An 18,060-nucleotide genomic window follows, 5' to 3' on the forward strand; every position below is an offset into this window, starting at 1 on the left:
TGTTAATTTAAGTTGGAAGGATTTAGTTAAAGGAAACAGATTGTTCTGTTATTTCCAGTCCTCTCATTTTCCTCTGTGGTCTAATCCCAATGGACTCCAAAGGCAGGATTAAATTTTTAGTTGCATTTTTAAGGTTCTGCATTAAAACAAGTGTATTTACTTGAAAGGAAATGTCTTAAATGTAGTATAAAAATCTGTTCCTACTTGTGGAGATTGATTGCAGCAGAGAACATGCAGTAACATTGATTCTCCAGATGAACTTTGTTACCTGCTGAACCTACTTGCTCTCTTACACACCTCAACATGCTTTTTTACTCTGCAGCTTATGTTTTGCTATGCAAATTACATTTTGCTAATGAAAATTTTGTCCAAGTTTGCCATGTTTCTGGAATTATATTTTTTCTAATGTCAGGTTACCCTCTTGCACTGTTTATGTATGACATTTTGTTATAAGACCTGATTAAAAATCCTTTTAATGAGTTAGGCATGGCTGTAGAAGTATGTCAGTAGGAAAGCTATTTTTTCTATCCCACAGAAAGCTCATCAGCTGGGTATGCTTCTGTCAGTGTTATAATTCTGCATTGTTTGACAATGCAGTTCCTGAAATGGCCAAGTATCCTTTGAAAAAAGCTCACTAAAGATGGATGCTTTGGGAGAAAAAAAAAAAAAAAGGAAAGGAGGAGGAGGAAAATTAGCAAAGCCCTAAGGTTAATTCCAGTCCATTCTTAACAGGAACCACAAATATTTTCCTGGCTTTACCTATTTAAGTTTTCTTTCCTGAAATAATTATCTTCGTAATTGTACACAAAATACACATTTTTGCACCAGCTGTCTTTTCCAATGATACATTTTGAAGTAATACTCTATTTTAATTACCAAGGAATTGAAGCATTTCTTTTTGAAAGGGGAGCAGTTTCTTCTTAGTTAAAATGTGTTTTTGCTCATGATGGTATTATGTATTACATGACGATTATCCCACTTCCCTAGTGCTCCCCTGAAGAATATTGTATCTGTGTACCACTAGTGACCTTTCAGTGTATGTGCACTTAGACCCCTTTTGTAACTGTTGTGGTAACAACAAAAAAATTACATAAACTCGCAAAAGAATTGCTTAATGGTATGAAGTATTCTGGTTTCTACCAAAACCCCAATTACTTAATTTTGTGCCCTTCCTGGCCTACATAAATTATGCAACCCTCACATCTCAACATCAGTGAATTATGTAGCTCTGCGCACACATCAATTAATTTTGGCCCCATCAACTTCCCACCTTCTGTGTGCTCCTAGCCTCAAATCAGTTTTGCATCTCCCAGCCGCGAGCGGTTAATTTTGTACTCCCGGCAGCTCATATCTGCCTGAACCTGCAGCCCCGCTTCAACTCTTCACCCTCCCCCACCCGCCTCTCCTGCTGCACAGCCAAGCCACCGCCTTCTCCTGCCCGATTCCTCCTCCTCCTCCTCGGCAGCGAGGATCAGTCCCAGGCGGCTTCGCCTCCCACCTTGCCAACGGGTCAGCGCCGGACCCCAATGCACCCCGCGGGCAGCAGGGCTGGTCTGGAGGTGATCTGGGCGTCTTTATCGCTCTCCTCGCGATTTTCAAAGTGCTAATTGCAAGACTGAAGCTCCATCTTCTGGAACGGCCTGTGAAAGTCATGGCGTGCTTGGAGCAACCACCCCCAAAACCCTTCTGCTGGGGAAGCCTGCATCACGCAACACCCCACTGAGAAGAGAAATAGCTTTTAGGTCTGTAAGAAAAGCGGCGTTGAGGAAAAAGGTGTTGCCAGCATCCATCAAACTCAGCACTGCTGCCAGCAGCAGAAGTAAGCGTGACCTGGGCCTTGGTGTCAAAGCTGACACCGCTGCTGCAGGTGTCCATGTCAAATACCATAGTAGGCTTCTCTAAGCAACCCCAAAAGAGCTCGTTTTCCTCTAGAGGAAACTTCAGTGTGTAAAAACATCAAGCGGGATATCTTGTTCCCTTATTGCCGACCTCTACGTGCAGCTCAGTTCTGAGTCCGAATTATTTTGGCCAAAATGGAAAAGTATCTCCATGAGAAGTATGCAGAGAACAAAAGCCTGAGAGGGCAACATGATGTCCCGCAAGCAAGAACGGCCTTGACTTGCCGTTGCTCTCCGATTGCTTTCAGAGCAGCTCTGCGGCCCACCTACGGCCTCTCACCGGGGATTTGCCCTCCAGTAACGCAGGACGGGTCAAGGCAGGCCCCTTCCTCACTCTCTCCCTCCACTTTTAGTTCCTCGGGAGCGTAGAGGGGAGGGGGCCGGCGGCTTGCCAATGGTGACAGCAGAGCGCGGAGCAGTCGGGCTGTGCCCAGGGTCACCACGTTTCCCGTCCGGCTGGACTGTCGGGAGGGCTGGCGGAGGCCAGCTCTCAGTTCAATCTGCTTTTCTCTCCAGGGGCTGGAGGGAATTTGACTCTTCTCTCAAGTGAGGTTACAGAATATTTTCTCTCCTCTCCTTTTTGTCTATGTCTATTTAAGCAGCAAGCGCTGCAGAGGCTGACTTGTGCTTTTTTTGTACTGTTCCCAGCACATCTGGCCGTCTTGGATAAGGTCCCTAGGCCTGACTGTAGCAAAAAAGCAATGATAGCGTGTTTAAAACTTGGGCCTCCAACTATGACTATATATAAAACGCAAAGCATTTGGGACAAACTGGAGGAAATACAGTTTTTAGTAACTGAGCAAAAAATATATATTCACTCTTTTACATCTGCAGTTGTGCTTTGCGAGCATGGGTGCTCGATTGTGTTAGAAGACTGTATCAGAACTGAAAGCCGATGCAACGCAGGGCAACGCTTGCTCCCAGCTGATTGGCATCAAGCGTTTTTCCTGTCCCACTTGCACAACAGCCGTGGTCATTCATCACTGTGAAGCTAAGCTGCTTCTAGAAAACGTTCTAATTATCTAGGTGTCCTGATTAAACCTGCCTTGATTTAAAAGAGGCACACCACCGTACTCATGTGAACATTTCTTGTTTCTTCTAAATAATAGAATTAGCTATGGGCATTTCCTTAAGAGCGTGCAGAACGCAATTGCAGTATAATTCCTCTCCCTCCAAGCCTAGTCTTGAAACATGCAAATTTCTCTTTCAAGTGTGTTGGCAAAAAATGGCAATATCCTGATACACACATGATTTAGCCACTGAATTATACACTGGCTGAGTTATCATCAGTGGATTGAGTTCTTTGGTGAATATATCGAGAGTGCTGTGGAAAGTAGCACGGTCTGCTGAGAGGTATCAGTGGATGGCTTGCTTCTCGCTCTCTTTCGTAGGGATCCAGCGTTGGCCACTGCCAGGGACAGGGTACCGGCCTGGATGCGGACCTTTAGTCTTCCCAGTACAGCCTTCCTTACGTAGCTCCATGCAACACACTGCAGTGCCGCGGACTTTCTGCTGAGTGTTTTCATGTTCTGTTTTAAAAATAACAAGACATCTCTTAACATTCAGGATACATTTTTCCACTCTGAAGCACCACAGCAGTCTTTTTAAAGAAACTCTAGGAAGGGTGTTAACTTGATCAATGCTGTGCAGGAAGGAAAGCTCTTTCCTACTATTTTTTCAGCGTGACTTTCACTGACATGATCAGGCTGGGAAAAGACTTACTGGCTGACAGCCCAGGACAGCCATGCAATATCTCTAGTCATCTGGAACTCAAAACTACTCTGCCCAAGGGAGAACCATAACATAAAAACAATTTAGGTTACATGCTGAATCTTATAAACATTGTTCAGTTTTTAAAAAAATAGTTTAAATACTATTTATGTGCATTCGCTATGCATAGTTGTTGGGGTTTTTTTTCAAATGTCAAGTGAGAAAGGCTGGGAGGGTTTTTACTTTTTTACTATAGATGGTTTTCAAAAATCTTGGAGATTTTTAGAAATACTGGGAAATGAACTTCCTCTCTTCTCACAAATTTAAGAGCTTGGCTTCTCCTATGTATTGGATGTAATTGTTTTATATATATAGATAATGTTTACTTTTTGGCCCCATCCAGAAAGCATAGAGTCACAGAAACATTGGTTGGAGGGGGCTTGCAGAGGCCCCACGGTCCCCCTCCCGCACACCGCGGGACTATCGCGAGCACCAGATCGGGGAGGGCTTGGCTTCGTCTGGCTGAGCCGCAAAACCCCCAAGGACAGAGTTTCCACAGCTTCCCCGATGACCTGCCCCCAGGCTGCACTTCTCTTCTAGAGACTTTTTCCTCCTGTCCAGTCTGAACCCTCCACACTGCCCTTTGTGTCCGTTGTCCCCTCTTACGTTGTCTGTCACTGCTGCCCTCTTCCCCAGCGTATATATAATCTGAGTAACTCTGGGAAGCCAAAGTGCAAGGGCCGATATACGTGTGTGAAACTGCAAAGTTGGGGTCTTAGCTTGTAACTGGATTCATCTGTTGAATTTTCAGTTGTCTTGTGGCACGAGAGAAGGAAAAACCAGGTTTTTTCCAACAGTTCAAAGCTGATGCTAAAATGTATTAACTATAGTGCTTTTGCAAGTCTATGTTTTTTCCTCTCTGTTTCTGAAGCTGAGCATCACTGGCCTCTGTCTATTGTTACCTTATTTTGCATAAAAAACTGTTAGAGTAATCTGCTCTTCTGTAAGCATGTGCAGCTCTAATAATTTGGGATAAAGCAACGTGAATCCATAACGTGAGCTTCACTTCAAACATATTTTTTTCTTCACTTGTTGTTTTGATTGAAGATCTGAACTTGGGATGTGTCCATGGCCACCTGTCCTTCTGCCAAGTCCTAACATTCCAGCACACCTTGCAACAAGCCTAAAATTATTATTTTAGGAAAATGACTATGGTTTCCTTATGATTCCTTTTTTCCATAAACTGGTATTTCTCAAGCTGAGTAGCCTTACTGTCTTTGCAGGTCTTTTCAGCGACTGATCCATTCTAACGTAGGACAATAACCCCTCTTGCACATAGCTTGATTGTTCATGTGCAGCTTCTTGCTTTTGCTGAAATTGTTGGCTATTTGGCAGCGCTGTTCTTTTTAATTGAGTTGTGGTTTTTACTTTCTTAATGGGATGTACCATGTGCTATAACTTTTCCTGTGATGCTTTCATTGCAGGCCTTGCTGAGACCAGGACGAATAGACAGAATTATCTACGTGCCATTGCCAGATGCAGCCACTCGTGGGGAGATCTTCAAACTTCATTTTCAGTCTATGCCAGTCAGTGACGAAGTCTGCTTAGCAGAGCTCATTCAGCACACTCAGAAGTACTCCGGAGCAGAGGTAAAACTTTCTGAATGGTAACGGCCACGGGGTCGGTGCACAAAATTGTGTTTTAAAATTGAAATCAAGTATCATCCAGATATCATCCCCTGAGTCTTCTCAAAGTGGTCGTGAGAATTATGAAAGGGAATGTTTGAGAGATTTCTGTGGTTCTGCTCAGAAAACAGAATACAATTTGGGGCTTTTTTCTTTCAAGATCTCCATCAGAGGATTGTTGCCAGGCGAAGGGCCTCTTCCATGAGTGGCCTCATTAAGGATGTGCTGCCAAGAGGAGTGGAGGGAGGTGGGGGCAAGTGCCCCCTGACTGCCCAGACGGTTCACCTGGGTCTCCCCACATCCCCGGGGATCTTTTGCATTTAGGATTGTGACTGAGAGCCTGAGATGGAGGGAGGAGAGACAGAGTTAGGAGACAGTGTTGGGGAATTGCAAGGGAGTCACCGGTCACTTTGAAGCTCGTATTTTCCTATTCCATATAATGAAGACCTCAAAGCAGCACTTACTGTTACAGCTTGTTGCTCTTTGTTAGTCAGCTTCTGACACTGGACGTCAGACAATTATTTCCTGTCCTGGGTAGAAGGAGGAACTTTCTCAGATGCTGCTGCCTGGCAGTTATAATAAGCATTGGTACATTAGCGGTCACCGCTCTGCTCCCTGAGTATTATTCATGTCAGTGTCTCGTGAAAGGATATTTCATTCTTTCCTCATTTTGATTAATTGAAAGTAATTATATTACTTCAAAAATTCAAAGAATGTTATTAAGGTTGCCAATTTGAGCTCTTAAAAGGTATGAAATACCAGAATTAAAATTTCCACCTTCCTGTAGCCAGTCCTAGTGTATGCATTATCACACCATCTTTAATTACATAGTCACCTTCTACTTTTTCCATAGCAGAGTGGAAAATGTGATGTGCTTGCCTCGGCTCCCCCATCTTTCTGTGTGGTGTTTACAAGGGGAGGGAAATAAGCTAAACTTTTGTCTTGGTCCAAGAGAGAGGTGACTGTGGAGTATTTGTGTGATTCCTACAATGCTGAAGTCCCTTCTCAACTGACTGGTCGTTGGATATGCTCCCAGGCAAGACTTTTGCTCACTTAGCTATCACTTAAATGCTGGTATGTTGTAAAATGCTGCATTGCGTACTAGTAACCTCTGGCTAGTGAGGGCACTGCTGTGAGTGCTCCAAGTCCAAGGGATGGGGTCAGACCTTGCCATACGCAGCAGCAGCGTCTGGGCTAGCCTCCAGGCTCGTTCCGGGAAGCTGTGTCACGGTGGGCACCAAAGTCAAACCCGCAAGAGCTTTCCTCCTCCACAGCACAGGACAAACTGTGCTCTGGGACCGAATGAATGAAAGCTGCGTAGTGAGCAAAGCTGTTTTGTGTAGCACATCTTGTTGCTGCAGAATGTGGGATCTCACAATGAAAAAAAGGCACTAATAAAAAGGATTGCAGGCTTAAATGTTGGTCTGGAAAACTGTTGCAGCTCTACTGCCTCCAGGCTTTGGAGTAGTGACTTGAAACAGTACTATGTTTTTACCCGGATGTCAGTGATATGACTTTTGCTGCCCTGGGAAAATTTATCTGCCTCTGGCTGAGTTACAAGCCTCCAAAAACATAAATATAAACATATCCTCTGTTGTGTATGGAAACTGTCGTCTTACCAGGCAACAACTGTGATGCTTGTATTTCAGAAATTCCAAGCATATGGGGATTTCCTTTGGATCTGGATCAGCTGAGGCTCTAGTGGTGAATTCCTGTGCCTAGTTGATAATGAGTCACAAATGTCTTGGTGCTGGCTTTGTACAGAACCAAAAATAAGTTAATTGGGTCACTGAGTGCAGCTACAGACTTGTTTCAGGGGAAGAAAAGCCTGCCTGTTTCTAATACGGCATTTCTCATGAATTTTGTTCTTTTGCATCATTCAAAGGATTATAATAACTGGGATGTAAAGAGTAAATACAGAAAAAGCCTCAGTCGGTGTTCCTTGGAAGAATACATAAAAAGTCTTGACAGTTGGCACGCACAGTGGCCAGTTTCATTAAAGCCTTTTCTTCCTAGTGTCTCCAGCTTCCCAGCTTTACAAATAGTTTCCGCTGTTGAATGGCAAGTTCCCATTCCACTGTTCTGCCCTTTGTTTAGAAAAAGAAATGGAAAATGCTTGGTTTTGTGACTAGAAGATGCTGTATGAATAGGGAGTTGCGTGTAAAGATGCGTTGAATCATCCTGACATGAGCTGAATAAACAGCAAGTAAAGTGGATAGTTGAGTATGCATCTGGCTTCCAACTTGGCCTTTTTTCAGATCAGATATTTGTATATTTTTGCCTGTCATCACTTATGACCAGTTATCTCTATTCACCTGCTGGATGTAGGTTTCTCTTAATGAGTACCTTTAAAGATATATCAAGATAGCAAAATAGGTTGATTACTTCCCACTGTTTCATGTGAGAGAAGATGGAAGATAATTTATGAGGGTGAATTACAATTTCCTTCTCTCATGTGTAAGTGAAGTTTAAGGTAAAAAAAGTGCATTAGAGGAGCAACATCTGTACAGTTCACTTTTATTATGCTAATAGTATAGGTCAAACAAAGCCTCAGCTTTCTAGAAATATTTGAGTTTGAGTTTGATCTTCATTTCCAGGCCTTCCTGAAGGTAGTGCTCTGTAGCAGTGCTTGAGGCTCTTCTTCAGGGATATTTCCATATCTGTAAATCAGGAAAGTAAATTGTTTTTAGATGTTTCTGAATAGCAAGGTTTGGTCTCAGAGCTGGTGTTGACAGCAAGGATCATTCCCTCCTCCCTCTAAGGCAACATCTTTGGCTGCATCTCTGCCCTGAAGGCCATCTGCCTTTTCCCATGGCCACCTCAACCTCTTTGTAGCTGAGCCGGAGTGTCCGAGCCATGCGCAGGGTAGGTCTGGTTGCTCCGAGGACAGCTCTGCACGTATGTCTCATTTGCCCTCACTGGCAGGCCAGCAGATTTCACCAGTGCGGCGGAGGAGCAGTCAGAACTGCTCTTGTCCTTGCCCTCAGCTTTTTTTCCTAAGAAATTTCTACGGAAGGCCGTGCCCGGGCAGCTGACGCCTGGTGTGGTTCAGCAGGAGGCTGGGCTGTGCCATGCTGCACCGCTGGCCTCGCCGGCACCTCCAGATGCTGTAACATCAGCAAGGAGCAGTGGTAGCCACGGAGGAGAAGTCTCTAGTCCTTGAAAGTAATAAAAATGGTTAAAACAACAAGCGTCGTGCTGCCTCAAAACTTTTATAAGGTTTATTCTAGTGTTCCTGCTTTTTATTTTGGGCAAAACTGCAGGAGATCCAAGTTTATAAAATGGTGATTTTTTTATGGTTTTATATAATTGGGATGCCTTCACTTGGAGATTGTTCAGTAGCTTTTTCCTAGAGCATTTTCACTGTTATACTTCTTGCTGAGGAGTTTTATCTGTTTGATTTCTCACTGTGCTTTCTATAAAGTATGATTAATTAAAGATCCAGCCACAGAAGTATTTAAAAGCAATTCTTTAGAGTGCAAGCAATGTGAGTTCTTTGGGTCTCATTTGTTTGCTTTGATGAAGCTGGTACAGCCAGCTTGCTTTAGGAAAGATGGGCCTTCCACAAACTCAGGTGCTCTACTTTTTTAATTTGGGGTTTAGATTAGGTTTTTTGTAATTATTGGCTGCTCTCTGTTGTAATAGAAAACACCAATAGTCTCAATGCACTTTCTAGTGCAAGTAAGAACAAAATCACGCAGACAGTATCTGATGGGAAATTGCTTGTCCTGTAATTTTTAAATTATACATTGTCTCAAACAGAAAAGAAGAAAGGTTGTAGCTGGAACATGTCTTGGCCTAGAGGAAGGACACCTACCTTTATAAGTGCAAAGACTGATGTCTTTATTGGACCTGTGTGGGGGAAAAAAGATTGTATCATTTGCCTTTACAAATTAAGTGGAAGGGGTGTGTCTGTCTTGAAATCCTTGGAGTTTGCTCTGCGAAAAGGGATGAGCAAGGGATGAAGGCAGTGTTTCCCCACTGTAGAAATATTTTGTTCCGGAAAGTAGGTAATAAAAAGGAAAATAAACCCAGTAGAGTGAAGGACCTTCATTTATTGTCTGAGCCCCAGTCAGGTTATGTTTTTCTTACAGTTTAGAAGGCAGTAGCAGAGAGTGGGAGGTTTTGGGCAGAAACTGAAGTCAAGTGTTGAGTTGGTTTGAGTTTAAAGTTGGTTAGAAGTAACACCAAACTAAATACTCTGGATATGATGACAATATTCTTAAGACAAGTGTGCTTGTAAAAGTAAGCTAATGGGACTGACTGCTTTTAAATTGGTGGAAAGCAGGTCATGGTGAAAGCGAAGGCTGGCATTGTTTCTATACTATTATCAGTTTCCATGCTTACAGGACACAATAGTAAAGCGCGAATCTGGGAACCTGTAAATCTTTCACTGGTTCTTAGGCGAAGTAGAATAGTTAATGTAAAAAATATCTTTCTCACTTTGCAATAACTCTCAATGGGAACACAGAGAATGAAGGGAGAAAAAAAGGTTTGCTCTGGCTCAAATGAGAACATATTTGTTGCCAAAAAGTATCTTTCCAGCAGCACACTAGCTCGAATCAGCTAAAGCTTTGACTTGTAAAATATGTATTCCAAAACATGCATGTTCTTGTTTACCAGATATTGACATATTTAAATTTCAATAAAAAACACCCCAAACAACCAAAACCTCCCCAAACTCCTCTCTTTCTTGTAGAGGAAGGTACCAACTACAGAAGAAGTGAGGGTGCATTCCATCGTAGGTGTACATGAGGGTAAACAGTCTTTTAAGAGATTGGGAAAAATTGGTCTTGTTAGTAAAGAGCATCTACAGTAAAGGTGAGAGAGGGCTTACATACAGGGGGGGAAAAAAAGGACATCCGACAAATTAGGTTGTGTTATCTTCTTTACATCTAGTTTTCCGTGAAGGAAAAGATCTCCCAAACTTAAGGGAAAGGCTTTCTGCTTAACATTTTTAAAGGGCAACAGATACAATCTTGTATAGTAGCCTAAAAAGAGACACAGGCTTTTGGGAGTGAAGGCATCAAAAAAATAATAAAAAAAAAAAGAGTGAAGTTTCTGTATTGGAAAAAAGAACAACAGACCCTTCAAATCATACCCTGGCTAAAGCTCATGGTTTTAATTTTTGAAGAGAAACATGGTTGTTCCTTTTATGCTTAGTTATGTTAGATGCAGACTGTCTTCAATCCCCATTGAATTCAACATGTGTTGAAGGTGCTCAACACATCATGCCTTGGGACCGGGCCCTCAGGTGTTAAACTCACAAGATACTGCAAAAAAATGCATATGTCTCATCAGAAATGTGTGATTTGAAAATACCCTTTGGTAGTTAAAGCATCTGTGGCTGAAATGACTCTGGCCTGACTCTGCTGGACGGCCTTTCCTTCTGAAGGAGTTCTGCTTAGGTCCACACCAGGATACGGTATTACAGTGAAATGCGGTTTTCAAAGTGAGGAACGCTGTCAAATTGAAAGGCAGCAAAATTAAGGCCTCAGATGAACCTCTGAAGTTTCTCTTGGAACGATGCATAGGATCTGTTAATTTATATCACTCATTGAAAAGCGAACATTTTTGTGTGGGTAGGTGAGGAAAAGAGACTTAGCCTTCATCCAATATGGATAATATGGGATCACCACCTTCCTACACACATTTATCAGTGCTGAGGATGTGTTTGGCACAGGTGGCTGGGAGGTGAGGAAATACCTGGCATTCGGAATGTTTTCCGAATGTCAGTGTTTGGGATAAACGAGATGAATCACTGGAAAGGAAATAACTAACTACACAGGACTTCCCATGGGATTCTGCTTACTGCTGGTCTCGCAAGAACCTCGTACGTGCAGAATGTGCTTGGGCAGATTGGGAACAAGGGCAGCGCGAGCGTCTGGGTAATCACTCATCAGCATGGCGGTGCCGAACCGCAAGAGTTTGTGGCGTTACGCCGCCTCTCCCCGCTCTCCTTTTTAGTCACTTTAGAAGGATCTGGTTCCCCTCGTGCATTTCGCAGAGATGGGGTGGGGGGGTTGTTGCCCTAAGTGCTGATTTTCATCATGTCTTGTCTCAGCTGAGACCCGATAAAGTACTGTCTGCATTCACCCTATATAAAGCATGGTTGGCAATTAGCATGTTTATGCAAAACATAAGATTTGGTATACAGGAGAGTATTGCACTGAAATTTATGCATGGCTAGCTCATCTGGGAAAGAACATTTTATCCTTCAGTGAGATAATGATTTGCTAATAGTTTAATCAAGCAGAGGAGATTTAATGCATCTGGCTGAAGGGACATAAGCATTTCTGAAAAGGTCAGACCCATTAACAGCTCAGGAGGATACAGTCGAAACCACTTCCTAAGTAACTCAAAGAACAGTGATCCTCAGAGGAACTTGGGGAAAACGCCAGAGGGAATTTGAATGAGCCCCCAGGCGAGCACCAAACAGTGTTGAGGTATGAAATTTAGCCTGCTTCTCAAACCTGAGATTTTCTTCCTCCATACAGCCCAAAGAGCTGAACATTTTGATTCCTTAAATGCTGAAACAGTTAGGGGGCAGGAACCTTACGGCTAGTTTCAATATGCTTTTTGTTTCCTTTCTGTGTCTTCATTAACTATTTTAATGGCATCGTCCACCCAGGTTCTGTAAAGGAGCACTTGTGTTTGCTTTTATCCTCCCTGTGCCTTTGAAGGGTTGTTTCTTGTTGCATGCCTGTTAGGAGAAAGAACCCGCAATAGGAGCATCACTTGTGTCAGGGATCAGCCATCCTCTGCCGACGGGGCTGCTTACTTCCGATGAGCTTTTATAAACCGGCTGGAGTTTCACCAACCCCACCGAGGCCAGGGGAGACGCCTGCCTTTACCGGCAGCGCTGACGATGCTGTTTGCCTCCCTCCCCTGCCCTTGCCTTCCCTTTTCCACGCTACCTTGCTTGCGGCGGAGTTACCAGGAGCTCCCCTTTGCTGAGGGTGGCGGAGGGGAGGGTGTTGCCAGCCCAGCGGGGGACTGTTGAGCTGTCACCGAAACACAGGCTTGTAAAAGAGGGACCTACACTGATACTCCGTCAGCCGGCTTCACTTGCCCTCTGCTCTTGCCTGTGGCTTTGCTGCTTCATTGTCCTGGTTTTGGCTGCAATTCCCAGCCATGGAAAAACATGTTGCTCTTTAAAAGCAGATGGAAATTCATTCCTGAAGGAAAAAATATGTCTCTTTAGGCTACTGCTATTGTTTTCTTTTAGTTTTATTTTTTGCCTGTGAGCTATTTCTAGCAACTTTTAATTTAATTCATTCTTCTTTTTTTTTTTTTTTTTTTTTTTTTAATCAGACAGCGGGGATTATTCTTCAATGTCTTAAAGCACACGCTTTCAGTATACCAATGATTACAAATGGGGGTATGTAATGTTCAGAGTAAAAATTGCATTTGCAATGATCAGGAAGGAATTGAAAATGTTGGTTTATTTCTGCCTTTTGAAGTATTGTCATTTACGTAATACAAATGCTCGTATCAGTTCAGAGTGGTAGAATTTGCTTTTATGTTAAAAAAAGGAAAAGAAAAAAAAATTAAGCACTTTTTCCTCACACGGACCTGTTTTTCTGATTTAAAATTGCAGTGCTGGCACTTGATCATAGAAGTTATGATGTGTCACAGGGTACACTAGAAGTGAGCTTGCTGCTTTGAGTTTGACTCAAGTCTAGTCCTAAAGTATAAGACAAATTAGAGAAAGTCCCCCAAAAGTCCTTGCACTTCATAGAGAATTAATTCCTGATCCTTGACTCTTATCCACCAACTTCAGGGCTAGATCCTCAATACATACCAGTTGCTGTAAATACTGAATATGTCTTAGTACATCAGCAAAAGATATGTCCGAAGTTTTTTTGTTTCATTTTCTGTGAGGCCGCTGATTTGTATCCATTTTTTCATAAACAGGGAAAAAAGCAAATACTCTTACATATCCATTGCTGTTTCTCATGCCCTTAAGATTAGAGTGTGTCTGACTGGCATAAGCGCCTGTTACGATTACCTTTAATAGCATACAATGTCTGACTATCAAACCTCAGTGTTCAATTTATCTTTCTCTAAATGTATATGCATTTTCCTCTTGGCTATGCTGAGGATTTCAGGGGGTTTCCCATGGAGGTAGCACTGAGGCGTAATCTCTCATATCAGCTTGGCCGGGGAGCTGCAGAGGGCTCCCCGCTTCTGCAGTAAAATTTCCTTTCCGTCCTTAACAGAACCAGTCCTCCAAAAATAAGGGTAGTACTGGGACAATGAAATCCAAAGTAGCTCTGATTACTATCTCAGTTGGCACTAGGAATATTTGAATGTAGTACCTGAAGGATAACTCAGATAGGATGTTTATACCAGATGAAACCATACAGAGGAACACCTTGTGCTGACCTACTTGTATTTCTGGTACTGTGCCAGTTAAATTGCTGTCAAGGTGGAAGAAATGTTAATGAATGTCAGAGAAATAATACAGCCCAGGTATAAAAGCTTATTAATCTACCTGAGTATTGTCGCTGTGAAGGAAGAACGTGTATTTTAATAACAACACTAACTGTTTACACTTCACTGAACTGCAAAGATTGGAGAGGGGTGTGTGTATGAAATAAAATATTTGAACATATATTGGTATCTTTGTGTACATATAAAATAGGATGTTTGCCTTTGGCAGTCATCAGCGAAGTAATTGTTTCTGTTGTGAAAATTTGGAACCTAATAATGAATAATAAAATAATATCTAATAAAATCAATAAGTGTGCCACTAGACGGTGAATATCTTGAACAACAGATGTACTGAATTTCAAACTTAAAAGCTGTCACTATTAAAGCTGCATTTGTATAGAATGTGTCCCAGCTACTCTGCTTCTATTGGTTTCTCCTATAATTGAAATAATATTTCATTTGTGTAAAGTAAATGTTGAGTTTATTTGTGGAGGGATGGCCATTACTGATAAAGTATTTGGAGAAGTTTTTTGTTTTTTTTCTTAACATTTTAATTGTGATATGCTTTAATACTTCCTATCCCTAAAAATGTGTATGAGCTGCAAGCTTACACATTTGTTGTCATCCCATTAAGTTATTTGAGTTTGAAAATGTACTCTGCTGTATTCTTTTCAAAGGGGTTTTGATTATGTATAGTTTTATTTTTCTAAGTGAGATTTTGGGGAAAAAATAGTTGAAATATCTGCTTTTGTTCTGCTTTCTTTTTTTATCCACAACCTTTAGCAGTGACATTGTTGGAGTTGGAGGCTTTTTGGTGAGATTAAGCTGCTCAGCGGTAATTCTGAAACAGTTTGAGAAGTTGTTAGTAATTAAGATAGTCACTGATGCTGAATGGGGGAACAGGGAAGCTTTCAGATATTTGCAGCCAAACCTACGTTGTCAAACAGGGAAATTTTCATTCTTGCCATGTAACTTCTGTTTTCACAGCGTGCCTGAACACTGGCTGTTCATGAGAAGGAGAGCTGCAATCCCATTGAAGAAGGCACTTTAAGGGGAGCTATCTGGGGCTGGCTTTCTGTTTTGTATTTGAATGCTAACAAAGATTTTTGTATTGGCACAAAACTTTGGTCTTAGCATTCAAACCATTGCCTGGAGTAGAAGCTGTCAAGTAACGTTTCATAGCACTACTGAAAAGTTGATGGGTGCGTGTACTACTGTAGCTCAGATTTTTGTATATCAAAAATTGGAAGTTGTTATTTCCAAGTTATCTTTTATGGTTTCCCTTAAATACATATGGAAATACATAAAGCTTTAGATTGCCTTTGGCAAAAGGATTAAATGGTTATTGGCAGATGGAAACAGCACAACAATAACTCTGCAGCAAATTATTAGCTATGTTAGAAGCACTTCCGTGGACCATTTTGCTTTTTAATTAAACTTTTTCAAACTATCACCTAGTTTTCAGCTTAAGCTTTTTGATTCCTGGCTTTGAATAATGAAAATGTCAAGGACAGCTAGGTAGAAAAAAACCTTTCAGGTCTTAGTCTTCTGTAATTTGTCCATGGCATTGCGTGTATAGAAGTGAGCCAGCGGATCTGGGTTGACCGCTTGCAGGGGAAGAAAACAGAGCAAAACCCAAGCTGGCTGCAATTGCTAATTGGTCTTGACATCCCCATTGTCAGGGGAGGAGAACTAAGAGCGTTTTGCCCAGTTTAAAAGAGCTGCTTTGGATTTTGTTTGTTTGATGGTTTATTTTCTTATTTAGGGAAGCGGGGGGGGTTAGTTATGATTTCAGAGTAATTGGTGTCTTACAGAGATTGGCTTTGTGGTGTTTGATACTTCATTTCCTAGCAAACAAAGTAAATTTGTGATAAAACTAGACTACTGCTATTATACTTAACATTGTGCAGTTAATTGCCCACCATTGGAGGGAAAGGAGGGGAAGAGCAGCAATCTGTCTTCTGTTTTGTCTCATGTATTTTGGTCTTATTGTGCTTTTTACTGGGATAAATCAACTTTGTCTTTTTCCGGAACTGCTCCCAGTGAGCTCCCCTTTGATGAGAAACCAATGAAGAGGGGGGATAGAACGGTACCCGGCTCACAGGTTAGACTCGGTGGGTACCTGCGGCGGGATGTTTCCAAGTATTCGTGAGTCTGCGTCGGGAAAACTCTTTCTGCTCAATCTCTCTTCAAGCAGCCGCTTTCCCTTGCAAGGCATGATGTTAGTTGTTCAGCCAAGAACAAAGGACTGAAGAGAAGAAGCCAGGAGGACAGGTTGCTGAGGGGTTTTCTCATGACAGGCAATGATGGGGGCTTGGGTGTTCAGCATTGCTGCACCACCACGAGCCAAAAAAAAAAAAAAAACAAACCCAAACCCAAAAGCCACGTGCCACTTGCATTTCTGGTTACCTCTGCGAGTCACCGTTGTGGCTGCGTACCTGGAGAGAGGTGTTTTGGGGAGCTCCCTTGCCAGGGAGGGTGTACAGTATGGCTGTAGGGATGCGCGCTCATCACAGACTCTTATAATTCAACGTGTTACCACTTTATGGGATCTTGCCATTTCTGTGGTCATTTTTGTGTATTTGTGTGTTATATAAACTAGGGGGAGAAACAAACCGCACTCCTTTGTTAGCGAAACAAAATTTGCAGGCAAGAAAATGTGTTTGGTGATTTAGTATAAACAAGAGAGAACAAAACTTTTCTTGATTTTGACTTTTCTAGTTTAAGGCTTGAAGACTTCCAAAGAAGAGTTGGCAGTCTTGTTTTAATATTGAAACAGTAAGCGCTCATCATAATAAGATGTCAGTTCTCTTCAGAAGTGGAATATAGTCAAAATGTTAAAAGCTGAAAACTTATTCTTCATTTCTAACATTTGTTGTTACTAAATTTGCAAAAGTATTTGTGAATTCAGTGAAGTAAACTCAAGGAAGAAAAACTGGGATCTTTTTGGATTTTAAGAGAGTTTTTCATGTGATTATATATATTTTAATAAGCATGCGTCTGTGTGTGTATATATATAAAAAGACCTTCCCTTTCCTGTTTATGACTTGCTTCAAGGGTATATAGAAAGTAAGTTCTGTTATCTATCCAGGAATATTCTTTTCTTTCCTTTCTTTTCCTCCTCTTCTTTTGTATACTGTTTTTGTACCTGTGAGCTAAAAAAAATGTTTTGAAACTCATTGGTTTATTTATTTAAAAAAAAAAAATCTGTATTTTGTCTTCGTTAACCCTTGTTTATTAATAACAATATTGGGGGGGGGCATGAAATTTATTTGTCTTCTATCAATGCTTGGAAGCTAGAGGCAGAAAGCGAACTTGAGAATTTAGGCAGTATCTTACCCTAGGCTAATTGTTTACCATTAAAAAGAGAGCTTGCATGCAGGAGGGAGTGTTATGTTTTGGACTTACTTCATTGTAACTCATAAATCTTGACTGTATAAATGTTCAGTCATTAATTAAGGCTTTCAAATTAATCTGTTTCCTGACTGGACTTGGCTGATTTTGCATAGAGCAATGCTGTTGCCCTACTTCCCAGTTTAGGAGCGCTCTCAAATGTGTGATATGGAAGTATGATGTTTATCGTGGAGAGTTAATGAACAGCACGTATGGAGGGGCGAGAGGCATTTTGTTACTAACGTGTGCAGGACATAGGGCGGTGGTATCAAAATGGTTTTGCGTACTTTCATTACTTCCCTTACTTCAAACAATGGCAAAAAATCGCTATTTTATATTGATAAATGTCAGTCCCAAGCAGAAGTATTTTTTTTTCATTATTCTAGGATAGTGTTCTGTCTTTGCAATTCAGCCGATTTACTCAGGATGATGTATAAATACAGCCCAAAAGTCTCTCTTGTGTGATGGAAAAAGATTCCAACTTTCATTAGAGACTTTTTAAAATTTAATTGGTAGTATTATCACTCAGCTAGTATTATCATTGCATTCATTTGACCTGTTCGTATAGTAACAGGGAGCTCATTTGGGTTTTGTGTCCTACTTGTGTCACCCTTTACAAACGTGTGTGTGTGTGTGTGTGTGTGTCTCCTTTCTTACTTATGAAGGCATAGTAGGGGCTTTTACTGTATATTTAATTATTTCTCTTAAGATTTAGGATTTTCAGAAATTCATATTTGGGTGACGATATGTACCATATACATTGCACTATAAATGTTTGTGTTATCTTTAGCACTTCATTATACAGAGGTCTGTCTTTGCAGTGTTGAAAGTCAGTCTACCAGCTCTTCTCTGAAGTGAACATCCCCTAGCTCATGCAATGAATTTGCTGTTAAAGGTAAAGCAGCAAAAGCTGCAAATGAATCATCCAGCCAGGCGTG

General features: G+C 41.6%; 1 protein-coding gene across 1 annotated transcript in view; it reads left to right on the top strand.

The window, feature by feature from the left end:
- The window catches only part of AFG2A (AFG2 AAA ATPase homolog A), a 200,061-nt gene that overhangs the window by 156,953 nt on the left and 25,048 nt on the right, over nt 1-18,060 (top strand). Inside the window, 1 exon segment of the mRNA XM_082315732.1 lies at nt 5,093-5,257. Within this exon segment, the coding sequence (XP_082171858.1) occupies nt 5,093-5,257 (165 nt within the window).

The sequence above is a fragment of the Platalea leucorodia genome (assembly GCF_965183815.1).
Source record: "Platalea leucorodia genome assembly, chromosome: 6".
NCBI lineage: Eukaryota > Metazoa > Chordata > Aves > Pelecaniformes > Threskiornithidae > Platalea > Platalea leucorodia.